General features: G+C 44.9%; 1 protein-coding gene across 1 annotated transcript in view; it reads left to right on the top strand.

Moving 5' to 3' along the window:
- Positions 1 to 17941, top strand: part of LOC126334848 (uncharacterized) — a 167230-nt gene that overhangs the window by 15988 nt on the left and 133301 nt on the right. The window contains exons 2-3 of the mRNA XM_049997559.1: positions 1367 to 1507; positions 14800 to 15233. Of these exons, the coding sequence (XP_049853516.1) occupies positions 1367 to 1507; positions 14800 to 15233 (575 nt within the window). The remainder of the gene's footprint in view (positions 1 to 1366; positions 1508 to 14799; positions 15234 to 17941) is intronic.

Raw genomic sequence — 17941 nt, 5'->3', positions numbered from 1 at the left:
GACACCTCAGATACAGTCCGCACGTTTGTGCTTAAATTCCATTTATCTTATTTGAGTGAGTGAGATGGATGTACACTCCTGGAAATGGAAAAAAGAACACATTGACACCGGTGTGTCAGACCCACCATACACCGTTAGGCCGTCTTCCGCTCACGCCCCAACATCGTGCAGCCCGCCTCCAGTGGTGTCGCGACAGGCGTGAATGGAGGGACGAATGGAGACGTGTAGTCTTCAGCGATGAGAGTCGCTTCTGCCTTGGTGCCAATGATGGTCGTATGCGTGTTTGGCGCCGTGCAGGTGAGCGCCACAATCAGGACTGCATACGACCGAGGCACACAGGGCCAACACCCGGCATCATGGTGTGGGGAGCGATCTCCTACACTGGCCGTACACCTCTGGTGATCGTCGAGGGGACACTGAATAGTGCACGGTACATCCAAACCGTCATCGAACCCATCGTTCTACCATTCCTAGACCGGCAAGGGAACTTGCTGTTCCAACAGGACAATGCACGTCCGCATGTATCCCGTGCCACCCAACGTGCTCTAGAAGGTGTAAGTCAACTACCCTGGCCAGCAAGATCTCCGGATCTGTCCCCCATTGAGCATGTTTGGGACTGGATGAAGTGTCGTCTCACGCGGTCTGCACGTCCAGCACGAACGCTGGTCCAACTGAGGCACCAGGTGGAAATGGCATGGCAAGCCGTTCCACAGGACTACATCCAGCATATCTACGATCGTCTCCATGGGAGAATAGCAGCCTGCATTGCTGCGAAAGGTGGATATACACTGTACTAGTGCCGACATTGTGCATGCTCTGTTGCCTGTGTCTATGTGCCTGTGGTTCTGTCAGTGTGATCATGTGATGTATCTGACCCCAGGAATGTGTCAATAAAGTTTCCCCTTCCTGGGACAATGAATTCACGGTGTTCTTATTTCAATTTCCAGGAGTGTATAAAGTTCGTAGCGTAGATCAGAGCATGGTTATGCATGTAGCTTCTAACGAATTGTTTCAATATTCTGCTGATCTGACAATTACCTCCTTCGGCTACTGTTACAGTCCATGACATAAGGCGTATATTCTGAAACAGTAAATAATCCTTATTCACGTACAAAGCAATTGAAACTTTTTAGCGTTGTGGTCGATGCAAAGCACAGTATGCAGATGTTCTATGCTCAGAGACCAGAGTTCTGCATCCAGGAGATATAGGTGTCACCAGCGCTGCTGCAGTATCCTAATTCTGTTGCGTACGAGTGTAAGGTAATAAATGAAATCAACGATTTAGTAAAGGAACTCAATAGTCGATCTACATGGGCGCTGTGCCATCAAGATAAGTAGGACGAATTGAGACTACTTTTGTGGACAGGCGCTGCTGTTCGCGCTGGACAAGAGGCGCTTCGACCGCCTGCTGGTGCGGCTGCAGCAGACCCAGATGCTGTTCGTGGACAACGCGGGCGCGAGGGAGCGCTGCCGCAAGATCGCCACCAGGCTGTACAACACGCACCATGTGAGTCCACCTTCCGGCCTCCCTCCTCCGGCTGTGCCACAGTGTCTCAACAGGGCGCTGCCATTACTGCTTTCCGTGGTCGGTCTTTTGACTGGTTTCACGCTGTCTTCCATTTTTACTATCTTGTGCAAATATTTTTATCCCTATAATCAGTTTTATACATCTACATCTACATCCATACTCAGTAAGCCACCTGACGGTGTGTGGCGGAGGGTACCTTGAGTACCTCTATCGGGTCTCCCTTCTATTCCAGTCTCGTATTGTTCGTGGAAAGAAGGATTGTCGGTGTGCCTCTGTGTGGGCTCCAATGTCTCTGATTTTATCCTTATGGTCTCTTCGTGAGATATATGTAGAAGGGAGCAATATACTGCTTGACTCTGCGGTGAAGGTATGTTCTCGAAACTTTAAACAAAAGCCCGTACCGAGCTACTGAGCGTCTCTCCTGCAGAGTCTTCCACTGGAGTTTATCTATCATCTCCGTAACGCTTTCACGATTACTAAATGATCCTTTAACGAAGCGCCCTGCTCTCCGTTGGATCTTCTCTATCTCTTCTATAAACCCTATCTGGTACGGATCCCACACTGTTGAGCAGTATTCAAGCAGTGGGCGAACAAGTGTACTGTAACCTACTTCCTTTTTTTTCGGATTGCATTTCCTTAGGATTCTTCCAATGAATCTCAGTCTGGCATCTCCTTTACCGACGATCAACTTCATTTGATCATTCCATTTTAAATAACTCCTAATGCGTACTCCCTGATAGTTTATGGAATTAACTGCTTCCAGTTGCTGACCTGCTATTTTGTAGCTAAATGATAAGGGATCTATCTTTCTGTGTATTCGCAGCACATTACACTTGTCTACATTGAGATTCAATTGCCATTCCCTGCACCATGCGTCAATTCGCTGCAGATCCTCCTGCATTTCAGTACAATTTTCCATTGTTAAAACCTCTCGATACACCACAGCATCATCCACTAAAAGCCTCCGATGTTATCCACAAGGTCATTTATGTATATTGTGAATAGCAACGGTCCTATGACACTCCCCTGCGGCACACCTGAAATCACTCTTACTTCGGAAGACTTCTCTCCATTGAGAATGACATGCTGCGTTCTGTTGTCTAGGAACTCTTCAATCCAATCACACAATTGGTCTGATAGTCCATATGCTCTTACTTTGTTCATTAAACGACTGTGGGGAACTGTATCGAGCGCCTTGCGGAAGTCAAGAAACACGGCATCTACCTGTGAACCCGCGTCTATGGCCCTCTGAGTCTCGTTGACGAATAGCGCGCTCATTTGCGTGGCCACTAAGGTTCCTTTCTAGCGTTTCGTCCCTCGCCAGTTTAGTTATTCCCGGATTCCATAGCAAATGCCCCAGTATTAAGCTCCTCTTTCAAGTGAGAAATCCTGCATTGACTTTTCTCCTCACCTACTACTTTTAAAGCTTCCTCGTTGTTTTTCTCTATCTTTTCACTTGATTTTCAACACTATGCGATAACATTAGATTTCAAATACTTCCAGTTTTTTCTTCTCTGGAATTCCTATGGTCCACATTCCGCTTCCATACAGTTCTGGGTACACTTTCAAGAACTTCATCTTTGGCCCTATATCAATATCTCATACCGTAAGAGATCTTTCATTGAAGGAAGGTTTCTTAACTTGTGCAAAACCCCTTTCTGATCTACATTTACGTCTACATGGATACTCTGAAAATCACATTTAAGAGCCTGGCGAGGGTTCATCGAACCACCTTCACAATTCTCTATTATTCCAATCTCGAGTAGCGGACGGAAAGAATGAACACCTATATCTTCCTGTACGAGCTCTGATTTCCCTTATATTATCGTGGTGATCGTTTCTCCCTATGTAGGTCGGTGTCAACAAAATATTTTCCCATTCGGAGGACGAAGTTGGTGATCGGAATTTCGTGAGAAGATTCCGTCGCAACGAAAAACGCCTTTCTTTTAATGATGTCCAGCCCAAATCATTTCCGTGACACTCTCTCCTATATTTCGCGATAATACAAAACGTGCTGCCTTTCTTTGAACTTTTTCGATGACCTATCTGGTAAGGTTCCCACACCGCGCTGCAGTATTCTAAAAGATGACGGACAAGCGTAGTGTAGGCAGTCTCCTTAGTAGGTCTGTTACGTTTTCTAAGTGTCATGCCAATAACACTTGCCTTTGGTTACACTTCCCCACAACATTTTCTATGTGTTCTTTCCAATTTAAGTTGTTCATAATTGGAATACCTAGGTATTTAATTGAATTTACGGCTTTTAGATTAGACTGATTTATCGTGTAACCGAAGATTAACGAATTCCTTTTAGCACTCACCTGGATGACCTCGTACTTTTCTTTATTTAGGGCCAACTGTCACTTTTCGCACTATTAAGATATTTTTTCTAAATTGTTTTGCAATTTGTTTTGATCTTCTGATGACTTTATTAGTCGATAAACGACGGCGCCATCTGCAAACAACCTAAAACGGCTGGTCAGATTGTCTCCCAAATCGTTTATATAGGAACAAAAGGACCTATAACACGACCGTGAGGAACGCCAGAAATCGCTTCTCTTTTACTTGATTACTTTCCACCAATTACTACGAATTGTGACCTCTCTGACTGGAAATCACAAATTCAGTCACACAACTGAGACGATATCCCATAAGCACGCAATTTCATTGCGAGCCGCTTGTGTGGTACAGCGTCAAAAGCCTTTCGGAAATCCAGAAATACGGAATCGATCTAAAATCCCTTGTCAGTAGCGCTCAACACTTGAAGTGAATAAAGAGATAGTTGTGTTTCACAGGAACGACGTTTCCTAAACCCATGTTGACTGTGTCTCAATAGACAGTTTCCTTCGAGGTAATTCATAATGTTTGAACACAATATATGTTCCAAAATCCTGCTGAATATCGACGTTAACGATATGGGCCTGTAATTTAGTCGTTTACACCTAATACCTTTCTTGAATATTGGTGTGACCTTGTAACTTGTCAGTCTTTGGGTACGGATCTTTCGTCGAGCGGACTGTTGTATATGAGTGTTAAGTATGGAGCTAATGCATCAGCGTACTCCGAAAGGAACCTTGTTGGTATACTGTCTGCACCAGAAGATTTTCTATTAGTAAGTGATTTAAGTTGTTTCATTACGCAAGGATATTTATTTTTACGTTACTCATGTTGGGAGCAGTTCTCGATTCTAATTCTGGAATATTTACTTCGTCTTCTTTTGTGAAGGCATTTCGGAAGGCTGTGTTTAGTAACTCTGCTTTGGCAGCACTGTCTTCGATAGTATATCCATCGTTATCGCGCAGAGAAGGCATTGATTGTTTATTGCCGCTAACATACTTCACATACGACCAGAATCTCTTTGGATTTTCTGCCAGGTTTCGAAACAAAGTTTCGTCGTGGAAACTGTTATAAACATCTCGCATTTAAGTCCGCGCTAAATTTCGAGCTTCTGTAAAAGATCGCCAAACTTGGGGATTTGCGTGTGTTTAAATTTGGCATGTTTGTTTCGTTTTTCTGCAACATTGTTCTAACCCGTTTTGGGTACCTTGGAGGATTAGCTCTGTCGTTGGTTAATTTATTTGGTATAAATCTCTCAATTGCTGCTGATACTATTTATTTGAAATCAAGCCACATATGTTCTACATTTATATTATTAGTTTGGAATGAGTGGAGATTGTCTCTCAGGAAGGTGTCAAGCGAACTTTTATCTGCTTTTTTGTATAGGTGTATTTTTCGCTTATTTTTGGAGGATTTGGGGATTACAATATTAAGCTTCGCTACTACAACCCTGTGTTCACTATTCCCTGAATAGATTTTGATGCTCGTTATCAACTCAGGATTATTTGTTGCTAAGAGGTCAAGTGTGTTTTTACAACCGTTTACTATTCGCCTGGGCTCATGAACTAACTGCTCGAAATAATTTTCAGAGAATGAGTTTAGCACAATTTCGCTCATTCTACATCACCTGGTCAAAATACCTTGACACTTCTTTGTAATCCGGAATGATTATTAGATGTCACACCAGTATAAAAGAAGGCAGGATGTTTGACCAGTAGAGAACATCTACATCTACATTTATACACCGCAAGCCACCCAACGGTGTGTGCCGGAGGGCACTTTACGTGCCACTGCATTACCTCCCTATCCTGTTCCTGTAGCGTATGGTTGGCGGGAAGAACGACTGCCGGAAAGCCTCCGTGCACGCTCGAATCTCTCTAATTTTACATTCGTGATCTCCCCGGGAGGTATAAGTAGGGGGAAGCAATATATTCGATACCTCATCCAGAAACGCACCCTTCGAAACCTGGACAGCAAGCTCCACCGCGCTGCAGAGCGCCTCTCTTGCAGAGTCTGCCACTTGAGTTTGCTCAACATCTCCGTAACGCTATCACGCTTACCAAAAAACCCTGTGTTAGACTAGCCACAGCATATTCTTTGCGTAACAGAGTCCTGAGGACGGCTCTGCGTTGATACGGTGGGTGGCAATTCTTTTGCATACAGCTATAGATTGGCGTGTATCGGTTTTCGGTTAACACTGTGTCACAGAGTACCATAACGTTTTTTGTAAGCCATTACATAAAACAATGGAAGTTTCCCACCACTTTCAACCTCCATGGTAAATTTCATGTTAGGATAAAGAAAACTGAAGTCGCCCAAAAATCAGTTAATAGTACATGTTTATGGTGCCAGACAAAAGAGCCATCGACGACGTGTCGCCATAAGCAAGTTGGTTGAAAAACTGAAGTCCTCAGTGCCTTGTCTCCCTTGTCGTGAAAGTTCTCCATGAATAAATGGGCAGCTATGGGCACAAAAGGGCTGCCTAACGTGACTTCACAAATCAGTTCTAAAATATTGCTATTAAATGGAAAATACGTGGTCAATGTATGACGAAAAAGATTTATTAAATCCTGATTCAGTTTTTCACTAATCAAACTCAAGGAATCCCTCAGAGGCTCCTGTCTGAATAGTGATATCATATCAGAACCCTCAAGTACACTCCTGGAAATGGAAAAAAGAACACATTGACACCGGTGTGTCAGACCCACCATACTTGCTCCGGACACTGCGAGAGGGCTGTACAAGCAATGATCACACGCGCGGCACAGCGGACACACCAGGAACCGCGGTGTTGGCCGTCGAATGGCGCTAGCTGCGCAGCATTTGTGCACCGCCGCCGTCATTGTAAGCCAGTTTGCCGTGGCATACGGAGCTCCATCGCAGTCTTTAACACTGGTAGCATGCCGCGACAGCGTGGACGTGAACCGTATGTGCAGTTGACGGACTTTGAGCGAGGGCGTATAGTGGGTATGCGGGAGGCCGGGTGGACGTACCGCCGAATTGCTCAACACGTGGGGCGTGAGGTCTCCACAGTACATCGATGTTGTCGCCAGTGGTCGGCGGAAGGTGCACGTGCCCGTCGACCTGGGACCGGACCGCAGCGACGCACGGATGCACGCCAAGAGCGTAGGATCGTACGCAGTGCCGTAGGGGACCGCACCGCCACTTCCCAGCAAATTAGGGACACTGTTGCTCCTGGGGTATCGGCGAGGACCATTCGCAACCGTCTCCATGAAGTTGGGCTACTGTCCCGCATACCGTTAGGCCATCTTCCGCTCACGCCCCAACATCGTGCAGCCCGCCTCCAGTGGTGTCGCGACAGGCGTGAATGGAGGGACGAATGGAGACGTGCCGTCTTCAGCGATGAGAGTCGCTTCTGCCTTGGTGCCAATGATGGTCGTATGCGTGTTTGGCGCCGTGCAGGTGAGCGCCACAATCAGGACTGCATACGACCGAGGCACACAGGGCCAACACCCGACATCATGGTGTATGGAGCGATCTCCTACACTGGCCGTACACCTCTGGTGATCGTCGAGGGGACACTGAATAGCGCACGGTACATCCAAACCGTCATCGAACCCATCGTTCTACCATTCCTAGACCGGCAAGGGAACTTGCTGTTTCAACAGGTCAATGCATGTCCGCATGTATCCCGTGCCACCCAACGTGCTCTAGAAGGTGTAAGTCAACTACCCTGGCCAGCAAGATCTCCGGATCTGTCCCCCATTGAGCATGTTTGGGACTGGATGAAGCGTCGTCTCACGCGGTCTGCACGTCCAGCACGAACGCTGGTCCAACTGAGGCACCAGGTGGAAATGGCATGGCAAGCCGTTCCACAGGACTACATCCAGCATCTCTACGATCGTCTCCATGGGAGAATAGCAGCCTGCATTGCTGCGAAAGGTGGATATACACTGTACTAGTGCCGACATTGTGCATGCTCTGTTGCCTGTGTCTATGTGCCTGTGGTTCTGTCAGTGTGATCATGTGATGTATCTGACCCCAGGAATGTGTTAATAAAGTTTCCCCTTCCTGGGACAATGAATTTACGGTGTTCTTATTTCAATTTCCAGGAGTGTATATTCAAAGGATCCAGCCACAGAGATTTCAATCGTCGAATGACATCGACCGAACCGAACGAGGCGGCGCAATGGTTAATACTCTGGACTCACTTTCGGGAAGACGACGGCTCAAACCCGCGTCCGGCCACTCTCATTTAAGTTTCCGTGCTTTCCCTAAATCGCTTTGGTTAAATGCAGGGATGGTTCCTTTGAAAGCACACGGTCGATTTCTTTCCCCAACGTTACCTAATACGATGGGATCGATGACCTCACTGTTTGGTCCCCTTCCCCAAATCTATCAACCAACCAAATCGACCGACTTGGAGATATGATGTTCACATTTGACAAGAAATGAGAGAAGAACAGGTTGTAAGTAGACACACCTAAATTACTAATTATATGGGGACCATACAATCTTGGCTGAACGGTAGGTGACGCTTTTAACAGATTTTTGGACCACTTCAGCTTTCTTCATGCAAGCATTAAACTCTACTATGTAGGCTGAAAGTGATAAGAAGCTTCCATTGTAGAAGATAATGGTTTGTAAAAATCATGATGGCTCTCTGAGCCATTTTGTCCATTGAAAGCCAACACGTACCTATCGATACCTGCATGCAAAGTGTTGCCAACGACGTGCCACCGCAGTGTCGCCCTTGAGACTCTTACGCGGAGCATACGCTATTTACAAACGCGGGTTGTCTAACACAGGAACTTGCACACATGGAGCCTGAGTTTAAGACAATGGGTACTCGGAGAAGCAGGCTCGTCGGGCTATGGAGTTTGGATCATCCCTGGGGGTGCGTAAAGAGAAGCATAGCTCTGTGGCCTTTATACCTTATGCTAGGGGCATACCGTTTGAGACTGGAAGAATGTTAAGGAGATTTGACAGAGTGTGTAGCGTCCACTTGTTAACATTAGGATTCTATTCGACTCTATCAAACATAATTTGTGACTTAGGAAGCCTGACATTTATCTGTGTCAATATGGGAAGGCTTATACCTGCCGATCGATTCACACAGTTCGCCGTCGCACGAAGCTATAAAAGCATGAAAAATTGACCATAGCAGTACATTGTTTAAACGAAAAAACAAGGGATGGAAGATTAGAATTTAACGTCCTGTCGACAGCGCAATCATTAGAGAGGGAGTAGAAGCGCGGATTATGAAAGGGTGGGGAAAAAGTCGACTATGCCATTTCAAAGACAGGAAGGATTAAGAGAAACCTAAATCTGGAAGGGCCCAGTGTACTAACTACTACACCACCTCACTCGCTTTGTTTAAAGAAGAGGAATTTGATGAGACCCTGATAGTCGTCGATACATTCGGTATTTGTAAGTTTTGATAAGGAGGCAATTGGAATTATGTTTGTTGAGAATTCTTTTTTTGTTTATTTATTTTAGTCCCGTGCTGCTTTTAGTCTACTGGGGCCCGCCATGTATTAAGTTCATTAATAGAGACAAGGGTTTTCTTCTTAGCAGGACGTGGTATCGAGTATTAGCTAGCGCTGAAACACTATGTTCTTTAGTGTAGCAGGCCCGAGTGTTTGGGGATAGTCTTCGAGTGCGATGTATCTTTGCTGCCGATTTCTACTAGGGGGGGGGGGGGGGGGCGTCACAGGCCTGTCTAGGGGGGGGGGGATGGGGCGGGGAGGGGGGGGGGGGGGGTGACTCGTGTGTCGTGAACGGTACGGGGAAACGATGCCAAAACCCGACCACTTCAAACCAACACCGGTGTTTTAGTTCTGAATAGTCGGTAGTTTCTGGTATTTCTTTGGTTATAACACTTTTTTCCATTTTTTAATAACAACTGGACAAAAACCAGCAATAGATTTGCCTTACAGCAGTTCTAACATTTTTGGTTGTAATTAAAACATTTTTAATTTCAGTTGTGTTTATTCGTAAAATTTTCATTGCTTTGAAATAATGGATTATTACAGAAATGTAGGTAAAGCGATTAGCACTGTTTTAATAACAACACATACAACTAAATCCAGCAATAAATACCTGACAAAGAATCGATATATCATTGCAGACACAGTAATGTATCTGTTGCCGTGTCACGTGATCTATTAGAAAGTACGAGTGTAATAGAGTTTGCAGGACTTGACCACACCTGGTCTATACGGCAGTTTCTCGCTGTCGTCTTCGGACATCAGTTCTTTTGTAAAATGGTCACCAATTTGTGACTTTTCACTCTCGCTGTCGGGGCACTCGTCTTCTTTACCTTCGCAATGTCAGCTGTAGACAACGAGGCCGATTGCTGTCGCAGACACAACTCTATATCGATTGTGCGTCCTAGTCCTTCACCTTCGTTAGAAATTTTCAGTGTTTGTTGGAAGTGAACGTTTATTACTGGAAGTAATAGCAATAAGAAAACATAAAATCGATTATTTCAGAAACCAGTTATTTTGAGGGGTTTTAACAGTCAGGTTAGACTGGAGACGAAAAGGATCGGTGTGACCGATACAGGGGTCCCATATAGGGCGACGACTTCTTCCTTAACATCGGCTTTCACAGGACTCAACAGCAGCAGCAGCGGCATCTTTCCTAAGGATTGTGGAGATGTGGATCGTCGAAATGTCGAGTCAAGTTGGTTTTATAATTCAACAATGTAGGAAAAGACAGAGTGCTACTTACTGCACAGATGACACGTTAAGTTGCACACAGGCACAACTAAAAGACACTAATATAAAGCTTTCGGGCACAGCCTTCACCAGCAAAAGAGAAACACACTCCATTCACTAACACAAGCAAGTACACGGAATTGCCAACATGAGATGCTGGAGTTGGCGGTTATGTGTGGGCATGAGGTGTGCTTGTTTGTGTGTACGAATGGTGTGTTTTTCTCTTTTGCTGGTGAAAGCTGTGGCAGAAACCTTTATGTAAGAGTCCTAATTGTGCCTGACTGCAAGTTAACGTGTCGCCTTTGCGGTAACTAGCAATATGCCTTTTCCTACATCGTTCAAACACTATGTGACCAAAAGTATGCGGACACCCCTAAAAACATACGTTTCTCATATTAGGCCTATTATGCTGTCACCTACTGCCAGGTACTCCATATCGGAGGCCTGAGTAGCCATTAGACATCATTAGAGAGCAGAATGGAGCGTTCTACGGAACTCACGGATTTCGAACGTGGTCAGGTGATTGGATGTGACTGTACGCGAGATTTCCGCACTCCTAAACATCCATAGGTGCATTGTTTCCGATGTTGTAGTGAAGTGGAAACGTACAGCACAAAAGCGTACAGGCCGACCTTCTCTGTTGACTGACAGAGACCGCCAACAGTTGAACAGGGTCGTAATGTGTAATAGGTAGACATATGCAGACCACCACACAGGAATTCCAAACTGAATCAGGATCCACCGCAAGTACTATGACAGTCAGGCAGGAGGTGAGAAAACTTGGGTTTCATGCTCGAGCGGCTGCGCATAAGCCACACATCATTCCGATGAATGCCAAACGGCACCTCGCTTGGTGTAAGGAGCGCAAACATTGGATGATTGAACAGCGGAGAAACGTTGTGTGGAGTGACGAATCACGCTGCACAATGTGGCTATCCGGTGGCAGGGTGTGGTTATGGCGAATGCCCGGTGAACGTTATTTGCCAGCGCGTGTAGTGCCAACAGTAAAATTGGAAGGCGGTAGTGTTATGGTGTCGTCGTCGTGTTTTTCATGGAGGAGGCTTGCACCCCTTGCTGTTTTGCGTGGCACAATCACAACACAGGCCTATATTGATGTTTTATGCACCTTCTTGCTTCCCACTGTTGAAGAGTAATTCGGGGATGGCGACTGCATCATTCAACACGTTCGAGCACCTGTTCATAATGCACGCCCTGTGGCGGAGTGGTTACACGACAGTAACATTCTTGTAATGGACTGGCCGGCACAGAGTCCTGACCTGAATCTATAGACCTATGCGATGTTTTGGAACACCGACCTCGTGCCAGGCCTCACCGACCGACATCGATACCTCTCAGTGCAGCATTCCTTGAAGAATGGGCTGCCATTCACGGAGGAAACCTTCTAGCAGCTGACTGAACGTACAGTAGAACCCCTCTAATTCGTCACCTTCGGGACCGGGACCATGGTCGGAGAAAGGTCGGATTATCCGAAAAATCTAATATTTATTGCAAAAAATATAAAAAGACAAGTAGTACAAAAAATTAAACGATTTAAAAACTAAAAGGTGTCTACAGTAATATAAAAAAGATGTTTTTTATACAGTGTTAAACAGTATTAGTTAACACGTCTACACACACTATAATATGTATTGGTTTTAAAAGGAAAAACGACAAACAAATTACAGTACTGTACTGTAGATAATAACGTATCAACGATATATACTGTAAACTAAAAACTGTATATAAAAAAGAAATTTTTACAAAGAAATAAACTACTGTATATATAAACTAAGAAATGATTATACTGTATGCATTGTTTTTACGGTACAAACGAAAACAAATTACTTGGAAAAAAAGTCAGGGATACATTTTTGACGAGTTTTCCAAGGATCAATCTAGCCTTCACTGGCAGCAAATGTACTTTCGGCTTCCAGTTTTTTGTGTAAAACTATCCTTTTTTCTTTGAGAATTGGCTCGGATATTGGAGTTCCTTTCCTTCTTTCTCGACAAAACCACATCCACAATGCGTTATCAAGCAGTTCAAGTTTAGGCTTTTTTAATATTTTGCGATTCTTCAGAGTGTTTTCACCACCAATCGTAACTGTATAGGAGGCAATGTCTTTCCGATTCTTCCTCCAATCCTTAATTGTTGTAACGCCTACATTCAGTTTCTTTGCAATTTTTTGGAGCGAATCTCCTTGGTCCAGTCTTTGTAGCACTGCTAATTTTTCATTTAGTGAAAGAGTTACGTGTTTACGTTCGAATCCAGACTTGTTGAAAAACCGACAACAGTACACACAGTGAATCTACAGTAAAAAGTACGGTTGAGAACACGGAATAAAGCAAACAACGAAGTTTTTTAATCCCAACAAAGGATAAAACTGCACAATAACGTACAGTATAACAATATGCACAGCGACAGACACCGCAACAATGACCCGACAGGCGTCCAGTCAGTGACAAGTCGGCAGAGGCTCGCGAGCCTCAGCATGGTCGGACTAACCGGAGTGACAAACCATCCAAGGTTGGATTAGGGAGGTTCTACAGTATGCCTACGAGAGTGGGGGCTGTCGTCAAGGCTGAGGGTGGGACAACACCATATTGAATTCCAGCATTACCGAACTTGTAAGTCATTTTCAGCTAGGTGTCCGCATTCCTTTGATCACATAGTGTATTCCTACCTGGAGTTTGCATAGTTTGATTTTGTGATTCGATAGCAAACCCGAGAAGACTACCAAGAATTAGTACGCCGGATTGTATACCGATTAGGTTCGTTTATGATTACGCTGATACAATAGCTCCATACTTAGCAATCATATACAACCGCTCGCTCACCGATAGATCTGTACCTACAGATTGGAAAATTGCGCAGGTCGCACCAGTGTTTAAGAAGGGTATTAGGAGTAATCCATTTAACTACAGAACTATATCATTGTCGTCGGTTTGCAGTAGGGTTTTGGAGCATATATTTTATTCAAATATTACGAATCACCTCGAAGAGAACGATCTATTGATACGTAATCAGCATGGTTTCAGAAAACATCGTTCTTGTGCAAAGCACCTAGCTCTTTATTCGCACGAAGTAATGGCCGCTATAGACAGGGGATCTCAAGTTCATTCCGTATTTCTAGATTTCCGGAAAGCTTTTGACACCGTTCCTACCAAGCGACTTGTAATCAAGCTGTGGGCCTATGCGGTATCGTCTCAGTTGTGCGACTGGATTCGTGATTTCCTGCCAGGAAGGTAGCAGTTCGTAGTAATACACCGCAAATCATCGAGTAAAACTGAAGTGATATCAGGTGTTCCCCAGGGAAGCGTCCTGGGACCTCTGCTGTTTCAGATCTACATAAATGACCTGGGTGACAATCTGAGTAGTTCTCTTAGGTTGTTCGCAGATGATGCTGTAATTTACCGTCTAGTAAGGTCATCCGAAGACCAGCATCAGTTGCAAAGCGATTTAGAAAAGATTGCTGTATGGTGTGGCAGGTGGCAGTTGATGCTAAATAACGAAAAGTGTGAGGTGATCCACATGAGTTCCAAAAGAAATCCGTCGGAATTCGATTACTCGATAAACAGTACATTGCTCAAGGCTGTCAATTCAACTAAGTACCTGGGTGTTAAAATTACGAACAACTTCAGTTGGAAAGACCACATAGATAATATTGTGGGGAAGGCGAGCCAAATGTTGCGTTTCATTGGCAGGACACTTAGAAGATGCAACAAGTCCACGAAAGAGACAACTTACACTACACTCGTTCGTCCTCTGTTAGAATATTGCTGCGCGGTGTGGGATCCTTACCAGGTGGGATTGACGGAGGGCATCGAAAGGGTGCAAAAAAGGCAGCTCGTTTTGTATTATCACGTAATAGGGAAGAGAGTGTGGCAGATATGATACGCGAGTTGGGATGGAAGTCATTAAAGCAAAGACGTTTTTTGTGGCGGCGAGGTCTATTTAATTTCAGTCACCAACTTTCTCTTCCGAATGCGAAAATATTTTGTTGAGCCCAACCTACATAGGTAGGAATGATGATGAAAATAAAATAAGAGAAATCAGAGCTCGAACAGAAAGGTTTAGGTGTTCGTTTTCACGCTGTTCGGGAGTGGAATGGTAGGGAGATAGCATGATTGTGGTTCGATGAACCCTCTGCCAAGCACTTAAATGTGAATCGCAGAGTAATCATGTAGATGTAGAACGCACACGGCCAGCACCGTACACCTGGAGCCGGTGCTACCTGAGGCCCGTCTGGTTTGCAGAGCGTGTCGCGGTTCGCGGTGCTGGTGTGGGTGACGGTGCCGGCAGCGTCGGGGCTGCTGAGCGGCGACGCGGCCGCCGCCTGGGAGCTGCCGATGCCGCTGTGCGTGCCCGGCGCCGACGTCTCGCTGTCCCCGCACTACGAGCTGCTCTACGTCGTGCAGGCCTCGTGCCTGTTCGTCGCGGCTGAGGGGATGGTCCTGCTGGACGCCTCGCTCCTGACGCTCATGCTCAACATCGCTGCCGAGCTGGAGGTTCTCAACGACAACCTCGTCTCCATAAAACGCACCGAACGGCCGAAGGACGAAAAATGCTATCAGTCAAATGATCGCCATCCGTACTCGAATGACAAACGTCTCAACAGTAATTCCAGTTCCGCGGACGACACGTACGTTCAGTTAGTGGATAACATAAAACACCACCAGCATATCATAAGGTACGTGTATTGCACGAAAATCTCTGTGTAATCCAGAGGTTGTACAGAGTTTCAGGGAGAACATAAGGGAACAATTGACAGGAATGGGGGAAAGAAATACAGTAGAAGAAGAATGGGTAGCTCTGAGGGAGGAAGTAGTGAAGGCAGCAGAGGATCAAGTAGGTAAAAAGTCGAGGGGTAGTAGAAATCCTTGGGTAACAGAAGAAATATTGAATTTAATTGATGAAAGGAGAAAATATAAAATGCAGTAAATGAAGCAGGCAAAAACTGAATACAAACGTCTCAAAAATGAGATCGACAAGAAGTGGAAAATGGCTAAGCAGGGATGGCTAGAGGACAAGTGTAAGGGTGTAGAGGCTTGTCTTACTAGGGGTAAGATAGATACTGCCTACATGAAAATTAAAGACATCTTTGGAGAAAGGAGAACCACGTGTATGAATATCAAGAGCTTTGATGGAAACCCAGTTCTAAGCAAAGAAGGGAAAGCAGAAAGGAGGAATGAGTATATAGAGGGTCTGTACAAGGGCGATGTATTTGAGAGCAATATTATGGAAGTGGAAGAAGGTGTAGATGAAGATGAAATGGGAGATACGATACTGCGTGAAGAGTTTGGCAGAGCACTGAAAGACCTGAGTCGAAAACCGAGCGAGGTCCCGCAGTGGTTAGACACTGGACTCGCATTCGGGAGGACGACGGTTCAATCCCGTGTCCGGCCATCCTGATTTAGGTTTCCCGTGATTTCCCTAAATCGCTCCAGTCAATTGTCGGGATGGTTCCTTTCAAAGGGCATGGCCGACTTCCTTCCCCATCTTTCCCTAATCCGATGAGACCGATGACCTCCCTGTCTGGTCTCCTTCCCCAAACAACCCAACCGTGATTTCCCTAAATCGCTCCAGTCAATTGCCGGGATGGTTCCTTTCAATGGGCATGGCCGACTTCCTTCCCCATCTTTCCCTAATCCGATGAGACCGGTGACCTCGCTGTCTGGTCTCCTTCCCCAAACAACCCAACCCCAACCCCAACCAGAGTCGAAACAAGGGCCTGGGAGTTGACAACATTCCATTAGAACTACTGACAGCCTTGCGAGAGCAAAACTCTACCATCTGGTGAGCAAGATGTATGAGACAGGCGAAATACCCTCAGACTTCAAGAAGAATATAATAATTCCAATCCCAAAGAAAGCAGGTGTTGAGAGATGTGAAAACTACCGAACTATCATTTTAATAAGTCACAGCTGCAAAATACTAACGCGAATTCTTTACAGACGAATGGAAAAACTGATAGAAGCCGACCTCGGGGAAGATCAGTTTGGATTCCGTAGAAATATTGGAACACGTGAGGTAATATTGACCTTACGACTCATCTTAGAAGAAAGATTAAGGAAAGACAAACCTACGTTTCTAGCAGTTAAAGACTTAGAGAGAAAGCTTTTGACAATGTTGACTGGAATACTCTCTTTCAAATTCTAAAGGTGGCAGGAGTAAAATACAGGGAGAGAAAGGCTATTTACAATTTGTACAGAAACCAGATGGCAGTTATAAGAGTGGAGGGGCATGAAAGGGAAGCAGTGGTTGGGAAGGAAGTGAGACAGGGTTGTAACCTATCCCGTATGTTATTCAATCTGTATATTGAGCAAGCAGTAAAGGAAACAAAAGAAAAATTCGGAGTAGGTATTAAAATCCATGGAGAAGAAATAAAAACTTTGAGGTTCGTCGATGACATTTTAATTCTGTCAGAGACAGAAAAGGACTTGGAAGAGCATTTGAACGAATTGACAGTGTCTTGGAAGGAGGGTATAAGATGAGCATCAACGAAAGCAAAACGAGGATAATGGAATATATTCGAATTAAGTCGGGTGATGCTGAGGGAATTAGATTAGGAAATGAGACACTTAAAGCAGTAGAGGAGTTTTGCTATTTTGGGAGAAAAATAACTGATGATGGTAGAAGTAGAGAGGATTTGAAATGTAGACTGTCAATGGCAAGCAAAGCGTTTCTGAAGAAGAAAAATTTATTAACATCGAGTATAGATTTAAGTGTCAGGAAGTCGTTTCTGAAAGTATTTGTATGGAGTGTAGCTAAGTATGGATGTGAAACACAGACGATAAATAGTTTGGACAAGAAGCTTTCGAAATGTGGTGCTACAGAAGAATGCTGAAGATTAAATGGGTAGACACACAAGTAATGAGGAGGTATTGAACAGAACTGGGGAGGAGTTTGTGGCACAACTTGACAAAAAGAAGGGATCGGTTGGTAGGACATGTTCTGAGGCATCAAGTGATCACCAAGTTAGTACTGGAGGGCAGTGTGGGGGGTAAAAATCGTAGAGGGAGACCAAGAGATGAATAAACTTAGCAGATTCAGAAGGATGTAGGTAGCAATAAGTACTGGGAGATGAAGAAGCTTGCACAGGGTAGAGTAGAATGGAGAGCTGCATCAAACCAGTCTCAGGACTGAAGACCACAACAACAACAATATTCTTTGTCCGTCCCTTCTAGTATTATTTCTCAACAATCACCTATCACAGGAATAACTAAATTAGCATATCATTCTACATCTGTTTGGCTCTCTCCGTAGCTCACAGATGGTACATTGTCTAGTCACATTATAGTAGCCACGTGTCAAAAGACTCGCTGACCATTGGATCGCGGACTGCCGCGAGACGTGCAGGATGAGAGTGAGCTTCTGGAAGGTACCATAAGGGATGTG

Source organism: Schistocerca gregaria, chromosome 1, assembly GCF_023897955.1.
Source record: "Schistocerca gregaria isolate iqSchGreg1 chromosome 1, iqSchGreg1.2, whole genome shotgun sequence".
Taxonomy (NCBI): Eukaryota; Metazoa; Arthropoda; class Insecta; order Orthoptera; family Acrididae; genus Schistocerca; species Schistocerca gregaria.
Note: the sequence above shows the minus strand (reverse complement) of the source record. Positions and strands in the feature narration are given on the sequence as shown.